Source organism: Acanthaster planci, linkage group LG09 (genome assembly GCF_054643075.1).
Source record: "Acanthaster planci isolate LZ-2023a linkage group LG09, COTS_SCS, whole genome shotgun sequence".
NCBI lineage: Eukaryota > Metazoa > Echinodermata > Asteroidea > Valvatida > Acanthasteridae > Acanthaster > Acanthaster planci.
This window is the reverse complement of record NC_141785.1, coordinates 4,423,000-4,444,258: the sequence shown is the minus strand read 5'-3', so window position 1 is coordinate 4,444,258 and position 21,259 is coordinate 4,423,000. Positions and strand designations below refer to the sequence as shown.

Sequence of the window (21,259 nt, the reverse complement as noted above, 5' to 3'; positions counted from 1 at the left end):
GTATATACGTTTTCACTTCAGCCGGTTGCTAAGGCTTCGTGAGAGACTGCTTACGAACCCGCGTTTACAGCAGGAAACGTGGGAAGTGCCCGATCTGTGTATGAATTAGAATATGAAGCACTGTTTTACAAGGAAACCATGATGCTCAGGCGCCATGACGAGAGGTAATTCCATTGCTGTTAGACGAGAGATGTCTCGTTCTTGTATTATTTCGGCAGTATCATGCCCCATAAGGTTTCAGTCGCATCCATAGATTTCCATCATTATCACTTTCAAGTACATGTATTTTATAAGAACTATAACGCTGAACGGGCATTTAAAGTTGCGGCTCAGAACCGGTAGCTGACCTTATTTACACAATCAATTTGCCACAACTAAACGCGTTCAAAACACATTTAAATTCCATTTGTTCACCCAGTTGAGGGACGGTCAAAAGGCACTGTCACTTTGTCGATTTAAAACCCAAGGGGTTCCCCTATTAATTAAACAACTCCGTCGGATGGTGTGCCACATATCCTTAATTTGTGTCCATAAAAGTAAATTACTCTGTAAAGTAGCTACGACGTAGTGCTACATGAATATCCCGTGTTACCACAGTGCTGATTTTACACCATGCGATCAATACATATCGAACCTCATGACACTTTTATGGAACCGCAGTTTTGGCTTTCGCTGTTTGGAAAAGCTGAAAAGAAAGCTGAATTCATGTTCACATTAATTTGAACTTGCTCTCATGAAGATATTTCTGTTCAATATTTTAAAGACGGTTTCAACTGACAAATTATTTAAAAATCTAGATCCATTCATTTTATTTCTTAATGCAGAGTTTGATTTTTCTTTACATATCGCCCACTTCAATTTAAGGGAATTAATTTGGCTTTTTTAATTAAAACACATCGAAATTAGACAGACACACTTTTGCCCCGATTCAGGGTCCACATATGTAGCTGACCATATTTCATCACTGGGTAAAACCACCAACATGATGGGCTCTAGACCAGTCAGAAGGCTTAAAATGTACTTATAACTCCCAATTCTTAATCTAAAATCAAGCACTGAGCAACTTTAATGAAAACATCAGGAGCAGAGGTTCAGGAAAACAACAATGCAGCGTTGCCGGGTTAGGGTTCTTAAAATCACTCTTTGGACATTATCCGTACGTAGATGTCAGAATGTGCGCCGAACAGCTGTCGATTTCAAGAGATCTTGAAGAGGGGTTGCCAGGTTGCCAAGGAACTGGCAGGATCTTCTAGTGTCATTTATCTGCCTCGTTGTTGGCAATGTTGCAGCGCTAGCTCAGTAGGATGTAATTTGACGATCACTAAATGTAAATCAAACAGACAACAGACGAGTGGTTCGGCTCTGGGGCGGCACGACTCTAAAAACCCAGCCGCCCTATCGCCCATGGTTAGAAAAGTATGTTAGAAACAGCCTCTGACGGCAACCGCGGTATGGCTAGCTCCAAGGGACAGGCGCCAAAAGGACATTAATCAACTCGCCACGGGTCTATCGATACCCTTTTTATCGACAGGTTTCTCGAGGTGCAGTCTTGTACCAGGCGTTAGACGCTAAACGCTGATACCCGGGTACTTAAAAGCTTTGCGGCACTTTTTTCGAGTTCACTGTCAAAGAGTCTACCGTGCTTAAAGCGTCGTCGGTGATTTGAGTACACTTGCTCATGTGTGCTCACAAACGTAACGGGGGACGGTGGGTTCGGGACTTTGTTGCACATCTTGTGGCACAAGTGAATTGGATTTTTTTGTCGAGGGGATTAAATTTCTTTGAACGGTTGCGCTTGGATGAAAAATCTCCACCAATATCTCGCCAACTTAAAACTGTCTGTGCTTGGAATACAGTCAAAAATATCTTATGCGCCCTGGTTGACAGCAGTTTGGGGCTCAAAGCAAGAAACACGCGTACAACAGCCAAAAAACTTGAGCAAATAGATACATTTTCTATTTAACAGACAAAAAACCTGGAGTCTACCGCCAGTTATTCTTCATTCCACAACAACAGTCGTCGGTCATGCTTTTGTAAAGATGAATGTCGAGCTGTTTGTCATCTGTGTTTTACTCGGAGGTGTGACAGGCTGCACGGACGGCTTATGGTTAGCGGGCGTGACGGACAAACCGATACAAGAAAGACAGAATGAGGGAGCCACGCCCACAGACGAACAGAAGGAGACCACCACGCCCACAGACGAACAGAAGGAGAACACCACGCCCATACACAAACAGAAGGAGAATACCACGCCCACAGACGAACAGAAGGGGAATACCACGCCCACAGCGGAACAGATGGAGATCGCAACGCCCATACACAAACAGAAGGAGAATACCACGCCCAAAGACGAACAGAAGAAGAAAACCACGCCCATACACGAATCGGGCATTAGGGAGAAAGGAAACGCAGATGCTACTCAATCAGGTAAGCCATAAATGTAATAGCAAAGACTGATGCAGGCTTATTTTACCGATATTCCGACTTTTTATGGCGAAGTGAAACCAAATCTGTCAAACAAGTAAACAGATAAAAGTAAACAAAAAAACGAAATCTGAGCAAACAAGTTTAAAGGCCAAGACAACATCAAAAGGTGATGAAATATTTTGATAGTCCACCGATTCAAGCTACTGAGCGCGATATTACTTAAGCTGAACCGAACACAAACTTTGACGGAATGCAAACCAACTTCCACTTAACTCTTTGAAGACATTTTTTCTCTCCAGAATCTGGTGTTTCGGAAAGACCAGAGTTTGTCATGAGTTCTCCGGCCTACAACGGCCTATTCTGCCCAGCGGAGAAGCTCTGGAAACTTCACTGGCCTCGGACGAGAACTGGGCAGACGGCGTCCTTGGAATGTTTAGGCACCGATTTCCCGGGTTCTGTGACCAGATACTGCCGGCTGGTCAAACCATTCTGGTTCTTAAAGAAAGAATTTGCGATTTGGGGGCCTCCAAGCTTCTGCAAGAAGCGCTTGCCAGACGACGAGGGCAAGCCAGCCGAACCGCCTTCGTGCCCGCAGGATACCAGTTACGCTACGGAGTGGCCGGAAACCCCGGTAAACACCACGGCGAGGGCCGAGTGTCCGAGGAACCTGTCCGTCTCTGATAACTTGAATGCTACGCGCCGTTGTGAATTGGTCACATTGGGCGGCATACAGGTATTTTGTCTTGTCTGTGACTTTTCCAAACAACCTTTGTCCGGATAGCATTAAGAGGAATGGAATGTTCTACGGAATTTCCAAATTTAACCCAAATTAGGGAAAAGAGTTCAATAATTGTACACTATAGTTTTCTAATTACTTTGATAAGTGTTGGCCGTCATAATTCCAAAAAGTAGTTTCTGCAGGAGAGTAGTATTGGCGGAATCACATTCCAGGCCAACAAGTTTCGCTCTCAATGATCAACACCCGATAAAATGTATGATCAGCTCTTGCTATACCAAATTCTCGCATCATTTGGGTACCTGTGTTGGTCTCTCTCTGGACAGAGTGCGCAATGGCAGAAAGCTGATCTCTTGAGCTGCCTCAAACCCGTGATCAACGAGTCAATGGTAGCACCAGCCAATGACACGATGGAACAGAAACTAGACGACTGGTTGGCTGATCACTCGTGTCCCCATGACACCACGACCTCAGCTATGGGTAAGAAAAACTCATTTGTAATGGTGTTTCAAAGGACACGGATCAGCAAAGAAAATGTCTTGAAACTAAAGGTAAAGAACTCTTAATCACCCTAAGCCTGTACCATGGAACATTTCGGTGACATAAATGCAGCAAGCTTTGTCGCTCCCATTGAAGTAAACGTGACAGAAGAAAAGATACGTAAAGTTTTCGCATTAATTGGTGATAGAGAGGTTTCGTACAGTAGTCAGCGTATTGTATATGCAGATTGCATAGTTATTTAAAACTAACTTCTTTGTGTAAATGATTAAAATGTGACATAAATATAGATATAAAGAACTGTTTATAAGGTGTAATGCTTAAGATCAATCAATATTAAAAGGATTGCAAAGTCCGTTAGAACAATGGATGCACGAGGAACACAGAGAGGGTTTATCGACCCCAACAGATATTTTAGAGATGCACTTTTGAACCCAGCAGTTCTCGAACGAAGAATCCCGCCAAGGTGTGCAGGTATCGTTTTAAATAAATAGGAGAAGACTAGCAGGTGCATCTCTTGGTTCTTTTCACGGGGCTTCATTTTCCCAAACAGGCATTTTTGAGTGGAACACTACTATCGTTGGCGGGTTTTCTATCTCCACGTGTCCGTACGGATTCATCGTGCCAATAAAGGACACACACACTTTCATCCAGATAAGCATCGGGCTTACGTCCAGCCTGAAAGAATTACACGACGCCCTGAAGGCCGCCAACCTCACTGAAAAGCTGGAGGAGATCGGGAGAAACATCTCGTCGCTCGTGGAGGGCGTGGGGCAGTTCATAGCCAACAAGACCTCTGAGATCGTCCAGGACATCATCTCCAGCAACTTTACGCAGAGCGAGCTATTCATCGGTTTCGCTGACTGGCTGGAGTCTTTGAAAGACAAGTTCGCGGAAGTCAGCACCCTACCGGACGAATCAGACGAGGAGACGGGGTATTTGGTATCCGAACGGGGCCGTATGCGAAGAAGTAACACAAAGCCTCTTAACGATGCAGACTTGAACAAATGGACGACTAGCACAGTCACTCGTTTGAATCTACTGGAGGCGCTAATGGGCTATCCCTTCACCAGCCGATGGAGGCAAAGCAAGACCAGTTACCCCAAACAGGAAGATCATTTCGGCCCTGTCGCCAACGATTTGAGGAGTCTGACGAGCCCATATGAAAGTAACGAATTCCTGCCAACCAATTGGCGCAGTCGTTATCTGCATGAGGTCAAAGGAAAGACGGGCCCCGAATTGACATTCACCGCAAGTGCCAGTGAAACAGGACATCTCGACGGAATCCTGAATTCCATTAGTTACATGACGTTCCCAAACATCTCCAAAATCATCGAGGTCTTCCACGATCTCTCGAGGTAAGTGAAGATTATACGGTGCCTTCAAACCATAAAAAAGGACAGGACAATATCAGATGCAAAGTAAAGAAGGATATGAAATTTTCACCCCAATTCTACGGTGAGTATAATAATAAATGACCATTATGATGAAAGTTGTTTTTACTTTTTTGGAACCGTGAACTGCAGTCACCTGGAATGAATGATACATTTGAGTTTTGCCGCATAATCGTAAATTTTGTCACAACGAGAAGCAAATGAAGACATTAATGCAATAAAGGCGCAGTATTAACATATGCCCCAAACAGTAATAATTCTTGAATTCACTATTCATTCCCCATACCTCAAAATAACATTTTGCTTGCGCAACATTTCTTCAAAAGGGATTTAATTTACTGAACAAGCCATTCGATAGAAATGAATTTTCTGCATTTGAATTCGCTGCACTAATGAGCAAATTTCTGGCTAAAAACTTCAAGTCATATAAAGAAGTCCACGAGTGCTCCAATGTCGGTCGTGAAACAAGTCCCAAAATGTGCTGTGGTAGTTTGAGTGGCTTACGATGAAATGTTTCCAACCCCCTCGTCCAGAACACCTGCTCGAAAGTGCCGAGAACGTGTCGACGGTCAAAGTGTGGTCTGGGGTGAGGCGAAAACGTGGATGTGCCGGTCTGAAAATGCTTCTCTTTCGCAAGACTTGGACCGGGTAATTAGCTTTCAACATTGTGAGATGACTCCTCTGTGATAATGCAACTTTCGTCCAAATGCAAGCTAAGAATCGTCATGTTCTCGAGTTTTTTTCTACGCCATGCCTTTTTTAAGTAGGTGAGAAGGCAACGAAGGCCTTACTCGCATTTTACTATCATTCTCAGTTTGCACCTGAAAATTAAAAATCTTTACTAATTTACAATGAAATTTCTGGGGAAATATTTTCCGGCGTTTAGCATAAAACTTTGTCCCTGACGAGGGCGGTTTATAACTCAATAAATGTAAGCATTTTTGGTCAGAAAGATTTTCATCCGTATTGTTTAAAGGCTTTTATTTTACAACCGAAACACATTGATATCATGCTGTGAATGGATTATTTTTGACAGGCATTGATGGAGACCAAGAATATTGGCCTGGGAAGTGAAGCCGACCTGACCTTTATTAAGATCATCGTCAGCATGTGGTCGTTCATGGAACGATGGGGAGACGTCATCCCTCAGGTATGAATTAAAATGATTAGGCCTACAGCGCGCTCGAATTTCGTGCAGTCACTGCCATGAATCTTTTTACATTAGCTCTGTTCCTCGTCCTTAAACTCCGTTCGCGCAGAGAACCAATTGTTCACGGATTTTTCGAAACTGCCAGAGACTCGGCTTTTATGATCTCTCTCTTTTAACAACCGTTTCAACAAAGTTCACATGCGACGAAACACGAGGAAGCAAAACGATCTGAAACCACAATGTAAAGGCAACAAGGGGAATACTGCTTCATAAAATTTTAAAACAAATTGTGTGTGTTGAATTTCAAACTGCAATGCAATACTGACGATTCACAAAAGTGCGCATCCAAGAGTTGCAACGCGTTGGCCAATCACAACGCGCAAAATCTGTGGACCCTTTTCGAACGTGCATTGGGTTGCAATGGATAAGCTCTTGGAGTTGCAAATTCGTGGAGGCGCACTATTGTGAATCTCCCGTATTGTGAGACCATTTTCAAGATTCTGTTTTGAAATCGTTTTCTTTCAGGCCATACTGATGCTCATTCAAATGATTAACCATCTGCTATCACTCCCGCCGTTTCTGCCACAAGTTGTTAACAACAAGTAAGTAGAGAAGATTGAAATCAAGGTTCTTCCCTTGTCACTTTCACAAGTGTGACCTTATACAGGAACGGGCTTGATGCTAACTTGTCACTGATCCAACAGCCGTGCTGAGACAGAATTTAAAGTAAAATACTTAAAAAACATAAAACTAACATACTACAAAAACAAAGTTTTAACTCAGCCGAACGAGTAGTTCTGTCATTAGAGCCAAAGTTCACTCTTCTGTCTGTGAGTGACCCCTGTAGTATATTTACGAAAACTTCCAATACTTTGTCGAAAATTTGAGATTTGTTTTAGAGCAAACGTTGGTCCATAATGTAAGACATTAGTGCTCAATTACGGAGGACGGATTTAGGGCGGATTTCACTATTTGCACTTTTTGTCAATGTCGTGCGACAGACAGCATAAAATGTATTTAAGCAACAAGCCAAAGAAATATGCATCTTCAAGAGCCAAGCGGAAAATCTTCCCTAACATCTTCACATGCACTTGTGCTAAAAGTACTTCATGCAATATCTCAGTAAAAGTAACAACTGTTATTCGCTAAATCAACCACAATCGTCTTTTTTTCTGTCCAGAATCATCAGTACCATTGAAAACTTGCCGAACACAAAGCTGCCGAATCTACCTGACAACATGTCCGTTGTTACGATTGTCACGGACAATATGGTGTTGGCGCTAGAAAAGGTACTCACTCCTTTCTACACAAACATGCCTTATTATAGTTCTGGTTCCAGTTTGCTTGGAATTAAAATACCATGGTGTTTGTTTTTGCGCAAAGCAAGCAACTTTTGAGAATGGTAACTAGATTGATGAAAATCAACGTCCACTACACTTTTACAGTGAATTAAATGATTACATCCTTGCGCTTGACAGTGGGGCATTTGCACAAGTCACGATGCAAAAGATGTCTGTTCTACACCCTTAACGCTTCTCACTTTGTACAATTTTTGACCCTTGAAATTGCTTACATTTTAAGTCTAGGCAATTGCCAATCGACCAATAGTTCCTCGGTTTGCTTTTGAATAAATGAGCCCCTCATGAAATCATTTTCTTGATATATTTGCTGAAGGTGGAACAGGACACCCTTGACGGGGTTCTCTTCGCTTCCATCAAACCAAACGACCAAAGAGAGATCGAAACCCGTGCGGAAATATTTTCTCTGAGCGATGGTAAGTCCAGGTTGCTCCACTGCTTATTTGTATTGTGACTTAGGAGCCTAATCCCTGCCTGCATGGTTTACAGGTGGTATTGCTTCTGACTAGCGCTCGCTGAAGAGTTTGGCTAATGGCAAGAGCCACCAGCACAGGGCTGGATGGCTCAATTGGTAGAGTTTCAGTACAGGTTGAAATCCTGCTTTATTCCAGTTCATCTTTATAATTAGTTACACAAAAAATCACATGCACTACCGGTATGTTTTTCCCATGTGCGTGATTAACCCGAGCTTTACTCAAAATTTCCCAGTGAAGACAATGCTTAGGGTAACGCAGAGCAGCTTGCTGTATAAGTGGACATATTTTCTATGCGAACTTTGTCCTTTTCTTCGCAGGCCCGAACATCGGTAAGAATGTTTTCGAGCAGAAAAGTGGCGCCCTCAACGACAGCCTTCGAGGACTAGATTTAGACAGCATGGAGGAGTATTTTTACGTGCCGCCGGGCGTTTTCTTCAGTCATCACACCGGCCACTGCCCCATATCGGGTGCGTTCGTGTAGATTCCTAAAAGATGACCGGTGATTTCTTGTACCGAGTGCTCTAAATCATTTGACGATTATGGCACAATTCTGTTTTATACATTTGGTCAGTCGCAAGCTAACAAAACGAGTGGCAAGCCTCCAGAGTCAATGTTGGAGTCTTTCAAGAGAAATTTGCCAGATTTTAACTGATTGGAACCGCCGTCATTTTTTCCACAAAACATTCATTTTAATCAGGCTGCCAAAACAAGTGATACCTCAAATCAAAGAGCCTGCTTTGCTCTTTTTAATGCAGAACAAAACAGAGTTACTGAAAAATGACTATACGACTCAGTTCTGTGGGATCTATCTAGGTTCTTTTTCCGAATATTGATTAATTGATCCGTCTAAACAGTAACAGTAAAGTATTTGCTATTATTGAAAGTGTCAGAACAAAGGTATTGTTTAATCTCATGTCATTGTTTCATTAATTGAAATATGTACATCTACGTCTTGATTGAACTCAACACAAAATATATTGTTGATTTTCCAAAATTCTTTTGGAAAATCTGTATTTTAAGTAACCAGAAAGCACTGTAAGAGGGTAAATAAAAACAACTGGGTTCTAGTCGGTTCTTTTTTTACGCATGTCAACCTAATCTGACCAATTGCGATACAGGTTATTCAATTAATTAAGCTCAAGTTTCAAAATCATGTGATTTATCACCTGAAGCAGACGAAACCAACGGAACCGTGGCCTGGAAAAATACAACCGTGCTACAGTTTGTTATATACGAGAACGATCGACTATTTCGTACCAACAGAAATGAGGTGGCTGTAGATACAGCGAATGACGTCCCAGAAAACGAGCAAGCTGAATGGAAGGTGGGGCATTAATCCTATTGATTTATATATCGCTGAAAACTCTTTTGAAAAAATGTCAGGACAAGTGTCAAGTGGTGACAAAGATGGCGCTTGATATTAAACTGTTCTTAAAACCAATGCAAGCGAAATGCAAGCGAACTATTCTCGCCCAGAAATTGAAACTTTAGACCTAATGAACTCAACTGAATCTTAGTAACAAAGCTGCCAATTGATCGTTTCTCCACTATGCCTAGGAGGCTAGGACACATAATTCCATTATTCACCCTTTTCGACGCATACCTTTTTCGCCCCTAAAAGTTCGTCCCTTGAGATTAATTACTCATTCAGCGTAAAAATCTCACATATAGCGTTGCACATCCTACTGCTTCTTCCAAACTGTCTTTTTTAGTGCTTTTGGCATCAATTTATGTCATTATGACTCCTTAGAATTTGAAAAGTGACTCCCATTCTTTTTAACTGTCTTGGCAGGCAGTAGAAAATAACAGATTTCCTTTTTTTGTGCAATTTTGCTTGCTGGGGAGGGGGGGAGTGCAACTTGTATGGATAAAATTTACTGTTAGGATGTTATTTTTACCTTCACATTATTAAACCCGTTCCAGCGTCCTAGCAGACCTTGATTTAATTTATCATAAATGAAACTTAAAAATCGAAAAAAACCAATGACACTTAACAATGTTGGTGATTGCAGGTGACAAGTCGAGTAATATCAGCCACGATAAGCGGTCGTTTTGTCTGGGGATTGGAAACTCCAGTCATCATAAGCCTAAAGCATCACAAAAAAGTAAGTGGACTACACGCTAAAACAAAACAAAAAAAACCACAAAAACAAAATGCCTATTCAATTTAAACGTATTGGCTCAGTTGACTGTAATTAGCTTTCGACCATCAGTGTAGGTCGAACGTCTATGCTTCGCAAGAGAATATTTTTAAAACTCTTTAAAATTATGAAAAATTAAACAAACGTGGGCTTGCAATGCACTACGGATGAGAAACCAGGAACATAAACAAGCAACAAAAGGCTTATTCATGTCCACAAGAAGAGATCGTTGGTGGAAAAGATGTCCTTGAGCTTACGAGAGAGGGCTCAGTTTCTGAGACAGCGCAGTAAAAGGGGACAGAGACGCATTTGGAAGACGCTAATATTTCGTCAGGATGATTTAGAATGATTGAACGACATCGTCAAGTTGTTCTTTCTCACCAAACGATATTGATACAGTTGTTTCATTTGGAACCTTAAAATGTAAAATTTAAATGTAAATATTCCTTTGATAAATTAAGGTTGGTGGCGGTGGTCGCGTACTGTGTGTGTTCTGGGACTTCCAAGGAGGAGGTAAGTGAAGATGTACAATGAATTGGAATTTTTAATAAATAGGTAAAAGGGGACTTATCTTGCTGAAAAAATAACGAAGGTTGCCTGTCTAAAGAGATACCATTTCTTGGTGTTGTAGGTCAGGCGTACTACAGTCAAAGTGACAGGTTAATCCTGTCCAGACATCTCGTAAATTTATTGGTATGAAAGTCTGATTCAAAGTAGATTCAAAGTATGAGTTCTCGTTTTTAGTTTACCTCCCAAATATGTTTGCGTAACTTAGTACAAGGGGAGGCCCTGCACTTTCTCAACAGTATTTTATTACAACTTAAGACAATTTCTTGACCGTGATATTTCAATAGAATGGCATTTTTTCACTAAGTTAAAGACTTGTTTTGGCATAATACTTTGTTGAATGAGCTGTGCTTTTTTTCATGTTTAGGAACTTTTAAGTAGAAATTGATATTGATCTGTGTATATGAATTGATACCCAATTCAACGGTTTCTTCAGATGGCTCTGGCGCCTGGTCTACAAAAGGCTGTAGAGTAAGCTTTACGTCAGCTGAGCATACAATCTGTGAGTGTAATCATCTCACCAACTACGCGGTCATTATCGTAAGTATGGGATCTTCTGAGAACATTTCATCATTTTCAACGACTTCCTTTCGACCAGTTCTTCGTCTGATCGAAAGGTGTTTCAAGTCCCTGACTCTCTTGGCGCCTTTCCCAAGTTTTACTGAATTCATTTGACAGGGGTTTCAAAGGTGAACAGTAGGCCCTAGAAAAAACGCTTTGGTAGGCCCTACACAGTCGTGGATACAGTGGCAATTTCAAAGCGCTTCCAATTGCCAGAATCCTTCAGTTTAAGTTGCAGCTAAGCTGAACTTGACAGCTAATATACGAGTTGGCATGACGCTTTACCAACATCAGACAAAGAGAGGACACTGTGGTTTCCTCGTAGGCCCTCAAACTGTTGCAGGCCTCCGAATTTTTCGGAGACCTTAGGCAAGAGTGCCTGCTGTATAATCCGGCCCAAGACCGATGGTCTATATTTCAGGATATCGGGGCCCAGCTAGGCAACGGCAGTCTGCCTCGAGTGCATTGTCAAGTCCTGGAAGTCATCAGCTACACCGGATGTGCGCTTTCCCTGATTGGTCTGATCACCACCATGGGTATGCTCGTATCTGTCAGGTAAGACGACGGTAGACTTGTCCTCGTTTGATGAAGCCGCGAGACGATAAACTATCATTAACTGCAGAAGCACTCCAGCAGTTGAAAAGGGCCATTTTGGCGGGGAGTGTTCATTTTGTTGTCAGGGATGCGACAGCAACGCTTGCTTTTCATAGTCGTTTGAAAGCCAGTGAAGTGCAGTTCCCGGCCACCAAAGAAGCCTCCGTTTCCTGAGAAACTTGCACCCTTTTGTCGTCCAGCTGGCAGCGGATAAGGTTACAACAATATCGGAATGTGATGAAAAATAAAAAAATAAAGACGAGGCTGTTGGGGACTTCTTGGTTTCGAGTGCGTACTGAAGGTCAGCCGAAGACTTCCAATCATTTCGACACAGATACGTTTTGACGGTGTGACTTCTGAGGTTGCACTTCAAATCTTTTTCAACAGATAAATCACACCTTTTTGCTCTGAGACTGGTTTGACACCTTTGCTTTGGAATCTCCTTATCCACAACAAAAAATTTACAGTATCAGAAAAACCAAACGAAGAAACATATTCTACATGGAGTTTTTAACCTACTATACAGAGCTACTGTTTTCCTTTTTTGTCGTAGAAAACTACGGGAAGCCAAGACAACCCCGACTCGTCTGATGCTCTGTCTCTCACTAATCATCTCCATGACTTTTTACCTCACCGGGATCAACCAGACGAGCAGCCGCCACGCGTGCACGGCATTCGCCTGCTGCATTCACTACTTCACCTTGGTGGCGCTCATGTGGATGGGCGTGGAAGGTGCCTACCTGTACCGGAATATCGTGCTCGTGGCCATAACCCCCCCTCGGCACATGTTCAAAATATGCTGCACGGTGGCTTGGGGTAGGTCAGAGCCGTTTATCCCGCCCTGTCTTGAAAATCGTAACACTGCCACAAAAACTCTGTTTTGCGCTTAGCAATTTAACTCTGTCGTTTAGAAAGAGGAAACGTATCACATTTAGCTTCTGAACACGTGATACCAAAGTGATACCAAAACAATGTGTTAGAGTGAAACCTTTGTGAGCACATTGTGTTTGTATACATGGCTTTACCACAAAGGACGGAAACGCGTTGGAGAGCGAAGGATCTTTCGTGTCATTAATAATATATCTCTATTCAGTCCTCAAAACTAATTGTGTGTTAATCTAATGGAGTGTTTTCCTTGCTGGAACAAAGGCTACAAATGCCTTGTCTTGTGAGGCATGGCAATTTACAAAAGTGACTTCTTTTATGTTTTATATGCAAATTTTCAGTTACAAAATTACTCCAAATTTGTACAAAGTGAGCAATGGCATCTCACGGTTACGAGCCTAAGAATAAAGATGCATCTAATAGTATAATATACCTTTAGCCGTATTTTCACCAATATTTAAAAATCAAATATCGAGCAGGGGAGGGAAAAATAAGCTTTATGTTTTCTTGTAGGCGTTCCAGCTGTCATTGTTGGCGGCGTAGCGATATTTGACCTAGAGGCATACGGCAGTTTTGAAAGGTGAGAAGTTAACTATAACTCCATTGAGTTTTATTATAATAATTTTATGGGGATTAAAATATAGTGCGCGTCCATTACGGCAAAGTATGGCCCAAACTCTACTACTATAGCTGTATGGCTCATAGACGGGTAGCATCTTATGTCATATTTCCCTACAGTCCTTTGCTGTCGGTCATTTTTGATTGGAAGCCTTGCCTAAATCATGATTACGGCTTCGGCATTTGCTGATTGGGCGCCACGCAGATAGCCGCAGCCGCGTGCCCTTTCGTGCATGCATGGCCTGACATACGCCAAAAATGGCCTTTGGAAAGTTATAACGCCAGTGTAAATTCTTGTTCGCAATCTTTCCAAGGTGTTGGATATCGGACCCGACGGTATTCTTCGCCGCGTTTCTCGTGCCTGCCATGCTAATCGTCATCTGCAATTTCGTGGTGTTCTTAATGGTCATGTGGGTGTTATTCAAGCGACCCTTCAGCGCCCGACGCTACACGACCGGCAAGGAGCACCGCGAATACTCGCGCAGACGCAGGGAGATATTTGGCATCATTTCTATAACCGCTCTGCTTGGTGAGTTTTCCAGCCCGAGTGGAACGACCCCACATCGGTTGAAATTGAAACTAGATTAAAAAGATGACTTAAAATACACTATACACCAGCGATTTTCTACTGAATACCGACACATTAGCGGTCCGCTGTAATGTGTGTCCGAAAGAATGCCGCTGGAATGCCTTAAGGAATGGCCATTACATAATCAAATTAATGAGATCTTACTACAAACCAAGATCTCCTGATGCAGAGGTTTTGCAAAGCTGCCATCTTGTGAGCCAGCGCTTCTGATACACCAGGTGTGCACAAACGAGGTTCCCTGTGGAACAAAAGTGCCCTGCAAAATGGCAACCAAGCAAAGCCTCTGTTACACTTCATAAGTACACTGCTCAATGACTGAGTGTAATAAATGGTACCATTCCATCTGTGAGTTATTTTGATGGCCTTTGTTCTTTGTATTGCAGGACTTACCTGGATCTTGGGCTCGTTCTCCGTAGGGGACGACGGCGTCCGCCTGACGTCTCTTTACCTCTTCACTCTCTTTAACTCTACCCAGGGATTCTTCATCTTTCTCTTCTACGGCCTCCTGTCCTGCCTCACCACCCGGGCCGTTCCATCTCCCGTCGGCGTGCCTCCTCCCCTGACCACCGCGACCAGCAAGCTGGGCCAACTCGTAGCGTCCACCGTGGCGCTCAACAACAAGATCCTCAAGATCCGTCCGAAGCGGAAAGGCAGCGCCGGGGAGAGCATCTTTACGTCCTTCAGCGACCTACCGTTGGAATTCGGTGAGAGAACGGTATTCAATTGAACGAGATAAAACATGACATCTGTTGCTTCTTCCTTCGGTACTTTCGTGGCTTTGGTTGAGCTGGAGCTTTCAGGACATTTATCGTCTTGTTTGGGCAGGGTTCGTTTAGTTCTAGTTAAGAGTTTGGCCAGATTTGGGGATAAAAGGATTGGGTTAGGGATTTACAGGGCTTCCAAAGTGACAAAAGCACCGTGGTTTTTCCTGACACACATTTGAATTATCCAAAAGTATAAGTATAAGTTGAAACTATCAATATGAAAACTTCTGTGAAGGTTTGAGTTGCATGCTTACTGATTTTCATTACATAAGCATTCTGCACATAGATGTGCAGGGCTTTTTCCCGTAGGGTGCTCAGTGTGGTTTGGTAAAACAGCGCAAAGCTCTATGGAGGCAGACGGCCCTTGAACGTGTGCTCGCACTCCGTTCGACCCGGAGTTACCCCAGCGTTCGTACCCATTACGTTGTTCCTTTGTTTTTTCCAGTGAAAGATACTTTAAAATACGTACCCCGAATCTCGCTCTTTACGAAAAAAAACCTCCGTTTTGCCGTTACGAAACGTAAACATGTGGTCTCTCATTGCCAGAGATTTGTTTTGCTCACCGCAATATGAACTTTCGTCCCACAAAGTCAGGCCTTGAGGACAGACGACTTGGAAATATTTATGTAACATACTATTCAATTCGTTCATATGTAGTTTTATCAGGACCATTTCAGTTTTGAATGAGATATCATTTATTCATCGCCCAGATAATGCTTCTATCAAGTTGGCTCGTAAATTCATCATCCAGTTGCCTTTCAGGACCCCCTTTTCTCCCCCTTTCAGGAAACAACATACCGGCATTCCAGTGCGACCTCTCCCCAATTGGTACAAAGAAAGAGACGCTCGCTGGTGGACAACGGCCACAGGTCCTGGACCTGACATCTTGCAACTTTGTGCTGTCCGCCGGAATTTTGAATGCAGGGAACCAGCGTCCAATGATATATCTGGTGAATTCGGGCCCAGGTAGCGACATGTGGGCAGGGTCAGATTACAGAAAGAGGGAGGATTTTGTTCTTGGCACAGGGATAATATTCAGTGGAAAGTCTTAAATTAAGACACCCATTATTAACTGATGAACTTGTAAAAAAACCCAGCCATTTAAGAAAACACAAACAGCGGGATTTCAAAAGAAAATTTATCGTACCTTATAAAATTTGCCAACTCTTTTAGTGCAACTTTAAGTTTGGAAGGAAATTTGACAGCAATGAGTCATTTGGGCTGATTGGGTCTTTCCAGAACAAAGCACCTGACGCCGTAGACTTTAATCACGACGCTGCCATTTTTGCTTTGCCATTGTATACCAAACGACAGCAGTAATACAGTACAATGATACCTATTATTAAAAGGAAACGGACTATATTTTCCAGCCTCAGTTTGGTTACATTACTTTCGATGGCAGAAAAAGAAGATGGCTGCCACGTGATGAAGTTCTATGCCAGTTCAACCATACACACTGCCTACTCGTAAGTTGGCATGTGGCCGTACTGATGGGGCCGCTTCGCTAATGCGTATTTATTTTCCCGAATGACGTTCGACAGGCGTCAATTTGAGCATGCGCTGTCGAAAAAAACCACGCGTTTTCTTTGTCTACCTTGTACCAAATTACACAAAAAATTGTTTCCAGGCATTTAACTATAATTTTATTTGTAAAGAAGTGTTTTCCAAAACAGAAAATTCCAGTCGAAGGACTGGAAAGGAAAAATGCAAACATCAGAAACAAAATGAGAGCTGGGAAAATCAAGTTTAAGAGTGGAAAGGAAAAATGCAAACATCAGAAACAAAATTGAGAGCTGGGAAAATCAAGTTTAAGAGCGATGGATGTGTCAACAACTGAATAATTAAAGTTGGCAAGTTCAGACACCGTGACATCTAGCAGCGGCAAATTCAGTGAAAATGGAGGCCTACGATAGAAACCTGAAAATCAAATGGGAGATTCATAAAACCGATAACATGAAGTACTGAATTGAGACCAAATCACGTGTTCATGGTGCGTTGAATAATTTTCAAAATCGTACCCATGTGCGTTACAGTACAGGGCAAGTGTGTAATACGGGCGATTCACAATAGAGCGCCTCCAAGAATTTGCAATGCATTGGCCAATCACAATGCGCGAAATCTGTCAACCCTTTCCAAACGCGTTTGCCACCCTCCCCCGGTAGAAAATTAGGTTTTGGATCCGCCCTTCGATAACCTCAGCTATCAGACGTTGAACTTCGGCGATTTCTAAATGAATTGTAGAAATCGTAGAGCAGTGTGAGGTATAACATCACGACAGTAAAGAGAGACATTTCCACGTACGTGAGTAGGGGAGACTTAAGGCGCCTTCCCATATGTGCGTGAGCACTTGCGCCAAGCGTTGCGTATGCGTCGAAATCGCTAGCGGGGCGATACGCAGGTACTTGCAAGTACGTGTCTTTAACGGCGTACAAATTGCTTATTCTAATGTAAAGTCAAGTGTTTAGTTAAATAGCCCGTATAGACAGTATGGTTTTTCTTACCTACTTCCTTGTACATTGTGTTACATCTTGTGATAGATTCAATATCCCATGCAGTACTAACATGTTATGACCGAACATTAGAAAGACAATTGGCCTCTATGATTGAAATTAATATAATGGGTTGGGAATGAAATGGTGGCGAGGCAATCAAATAACCTGATCTGCTCACTGACTCTTATCAATTTGTTCAAGGGAGGGTAATGGGAATGTCACATTTTAATCAAACTTGGGTTTTAATTCTGACGGTGGTGAAGAAGTGATAATTTGCGTGCAATGTGGAAGTTGATAAAATTATATAAAAAAAGCTTAATTAGGACAAGTAACGCCCATTACGTGACCAGCCGGTCTTAAAATGGTATAAGGTGGGCCTCTATATAAGGATTTCGACATAGTCATCCTCTTCGGCCAGCAATCCAGTCAGCATCAGTTGTAATGGAGCTCAAAAACAATTCAGACCATTGTAATGGAGTAGTGTTTGACTTTAACTTATTATCACAAACAGAAGGACGCTGCGTTTTCTACCTTGGCCTGCTGATCGCTTTGCTGCCCGGAAATAACATTTCTCTTCAACATCTCCAAGGTGCAGTGTATGCAATCGGCCACCAACCTCTTTTCTGGCAAATCTGGCAGCGGCTATCTAACGTCTCCAGTTACGAAGTGACCCGTGGGCCAAGTCCTGGTAGGGCCGCGTAGCTATCGTCATGTCGCTCGATGTGCCGCTCCTCGTCTCGAATCCCATGGTGACTCCGGGGGGATACCAGACCATTTTGTCATCCCCTGAGGAAGATGCACACTAGGAAGTGGCTAACAACAGGCAAACATTCGCTTGTTTTTCCCGCTTATGTTCGCCACAACCGTTGCACCTATAGACATTCAGCTCTAGACACCAGTTATCTGCGTGATCTGGCCACTTGATGGCGCCAGCCGAACCTCACCGTTGTAAAAAAAGTCCATTACTGCGTCAGTAGCACGCTCAAGGTTAATCTGTGCACCAGTGTTCTTTACTGTGCCGTGTGGTTGATGAATTTTGCATCGTTCGATGTCTTGGTCAACGTAGGTGTAGCCAGCGGCTGCAGCACAAATTCAAACAGCCGGGAAGTCAATTTCCTATTGCTCGCAGGCTGGTCGTGAAGAGTCTCAGTTTTTTCTTTTCTAAGCCCCGATTGGCGTAATCCTTTAACCTTCTCATTGTAATATGTCACTTTTACTTAATAGACTAGTAATCCAGTATACCTCCCATTATGTTCCTTGGTGGAAATTCAAACTCTTCAGCGGTTTAAAGTTCGCCATTGTCCCTGAGAGAATAGAAAGGGAGCGATGCTTTGTTATTATTGTTTTCAAATTGACAGCTGTGTAAACTTGAGATCTCCTAAAAAAACTGAGAAATGACTTGAAAAAAAGCTAAATGCAGCCCGAAGGCCGATCAAAAATGCAATTTCTGTAAACCTTTCATTTATCAGTGGAAGACGTTTGAATGGGGGACAGTCCTCAATTTATTGTATTGGACTATCTTCTCAAGAAATTGGAACAGACGAAAATTAAAACTAGATGTGCCATATCTAATTGCAACAGAACATAACAATTGATATCTCTGATAACCTTCTATTAGTCTAATGGAGGACGTTGGAGTTGGGGCACTCTGCATGCTAATGTATTAGGCTGTCTTTTTTCTATTGTGTTATAAGAAAATTGGAATAGACAAATTGAATTTATTTGTATAATGGTCTCATCGGGACCGCTCAGCAAGTGCTATATAAACACGGCTATTGTGGAGTCAGGATTACAGAATCAGCTCGTTGAGCCACAATTTTTTTCGGTCGTATCCCAAAATCGGAATTATGGATGCTTTCAATCAGACAGATATCTGCAGTGGTCAGGCCGATTTAGATATTCGCAATGCAGCGGACGAAATAAGCTTGTTCCGTTCGCCGTTGGAAAGCTGGTGCCTGATTGTCGGCCAGCCTATTGTTTTCGTCATCGGAGCGTTGGGCAACCTGTCATTTCTCTTCACTCTTAACAGGGTCCCGCAGATGCGCACCACCACCAACCTCCATTTGGCCAACCTGGCCGTGTCAGACTTCATCTACGTCTCGGTGATCTCGTTGTACGGCGTGCGGGTCTACCTGTCCACACCAGTATCTGGCACCATCCTGGCCAGCTCCTGGGTGGAATGCGCCGCCTTCATCTTGTTGGTAGATATACCATATTTCGTGTCCAACACCATCGTGACGCTCGTGGCGTTCGAAAGGTACTACGCCATTTGCCACCCTCTGAAGCAGAATGCTAGCTCCCCTCGATGCCACTTGGCCTTGCTCGTCGGAGGCTGGGTTCTATCGATCGGTTTCGCCTTTTCCGTGTGTCTGCGATACTCGAAGCTCATCGTGTTATGCGTCCTTTGGCCAGAGACTGAAGAGTTCACTCCCCTGTCCAGCATCATCACATTTTGCTCTTCTGGTGAGCCATGGGCAAACCTGTATTCCCAAGGCTTGTACTCAGCCATATGGATGGGCGGTTTGCTCACAAATAGCATTCTCTACTTCAAGATAATTCGTCGTCTCGGCCGGCGAGGGGTCGGTCAGTCGCTTAGTCGAACCGTTTCTGTCCGTCGATCTGTGGCCCGCATGCTCATCATCAACAGCATCGTGTTCTTTGTCTGCCAAGCGCCGTACAGCATCATTTTCAGCTCGCTCAACCTGATTAAGGCCGCCTGGGGCACCGTGGTCTTCGATCCACGTCAAGTCACCGAACTCTGGCCGCTGGCCACTCTGATGGGTGTCCTCAACGGTGCCGTCAACCCCATCATATACGGAGCCGCCAACTCCCGCTACAGGAAGGCTTTCCTACAAGCCTTTGGATGCGCCACTGCACCCAAGAAGCGCCCGGTGAAGAAGACTACCTCCACCATATCGTCCAACTTACAAAGTAAAGACAGGCCTCTAAGCCACGAACGCGGCACTATCTCGTCCAGTGTACACGGTATCGTCAATCGTCTGAGTTTAGAGGATGAGGCACCAACTACTGAAAACCAGTTCTAACGCCCAGACACTTGAACTAAAATCTGAATTCATCTTTTCGAGCTCCTAAACCAGCCATATCAGAAAGGATGCCCAATTTAGGCACAGGCATCGCTAGAAAGATAAGGGCTGGCATGGACAAATTTCCGACGGACCGTCGGCAAATTTCATAAGTGAAATGGTTGTCAGGTTCCTCGACCTTACACTTATGTAACTTCCCCTTCATCTCTCCCTTTTCCATTCTTGACGACAGCACCATGATTTTACCGACAAAACTGACTGGCGGGGGTCTCACACACCCCCACACCCCCCTCTAGCAACACCCATGAACGTGGGCTTAGATTATTGCAACAGAAGGTTGTTCAGCCTGAATGTGATTTTGTGTTGGAAAGGTAATCTGACTATTGGGCGTTAATTTCCCGTTAATTTCCTCGTCTCGATCCTCCTCGTCTCGGCAACCATTGTCAAATGCACAAATAGCGATAAAGGCATGAGATGCTATACGGACCCAAATGTGGCGTATATTTATGGGTCATTACGTGTGAAAATATACTGGATGATGTTAACTGTAAAAGGCACGTTTGTATGGAGGTAAACGCTGGACGCGACGTCATAGGTCATACCTCGCAAATGTACGAAGTGTTCATCTTTCATGAACCCATGTCTACAATGTTTTATCGAGCCGTCACCCGATTGACTGGAGCTAGAATTAACCTAATATATACGGTATACGCACTACAGCTCACGAGTGACTGATAACACTTGTACATAGACAAAACTTTACGGTCAAATGCTCATAGTTATAATTTAGCGACTTATTGTCGACGGTAAGCTGCCTAACTTTGACCTTACTGTATTTTTTCTCTTCTTATTTTTCGATGTAATTTTTAACATCTAAAAAAAATTAAATCACACAAATTGTACATGTAGCAAAATAAGTAATGAGTTTCCAGATCTACCTTTGAGAAAGCTGAAGGAACCTTAGA

The 21,259-nt window shown here is 43.1% G+C and overlaps 2 protein-coding genes across 2 annotated transcripts; both read left to right on the top strand.

The window, feature by feature from the left end:
• Nucleotides 1-1,388: 1,388 nt before the first annotated feature.
• LOC147798037 (uncharacterized) lies at nt 1,389-15,810 on the top strand. Its single transcript, XM_087141502.1, has 20 exons — nt 1,389-2,427; nt 2,727-3,160; nt 3,490-3,643; nt 4,215-5,019; nt 5,589-5,703; nt 6,092-6,205; nt 6,731-6,807; nt 7,386-7,494; nt 7,880-7,979; nt 8,357-8,506; nt 9,215-9,363; nt 10,052-10,144; nt 10,642-10,693; nt 11,184-11,287; nt 11,730-11,863; nt 12,456-12,718; nt 13,301-13,367; nt 13,720-13,934; nt 14,378-14,698; nt 15,545-15,810. Exons 1-20 carry the CDS (start codon nt 2,040-2,042, stop codon nt 15,808-15,810), a joined length of 4,110 nt encoding a protein of 1,369 aa, XP_086997628.1. The 5' UTR covers nt 1,389-2,039.
• A 3,287-nt stretch (nt 15,811-19,097) lies between these two features.
• On the top strand, nt 19,098-20,294 carry LOC110989041 (orexin receptor type 2-like). The gene has a single exon (XM_087141142.1). It carries the CDS (start codon nt 19,098-19,100, stop codon nt 20,292-20,294), a length of 1,197 nt encoding a protein of 398 aa, XP_086997268.1.
• Nucleotides 20,295-21,259: the final 965 nt, after the last annotated feature.

Coding starts and splice junctions, on each gene's coding strand:
- LOC110989041 (XM_087141142.1), top strand. CDS start 19,098: ATGGATGCTTTCAATCAGACAGATATCTGCAGTGGTCAGGCCGATTTA.
- LOC147798037 (XM_087141502.1), top strand. CDS start 2,040: ATGAATGTCGAGCTGTTTGTCATCTGTGTTTTACTCGGAGGTGTGACA. Junction 3,644..4,214: donor CACCACGACCTCAGCTATGG/GTAAGAAAAACT, acceptor TTTCCCAAACAG/GCATTTTTGAGTGGAACACT. Junction 13,935..14,377: donor TTCTATAACCGCTCTGCTTG/GTGAGTTTTCCA, acceptor TTTGTATTGCAG/GACTTACCTGGATCTTGGGC.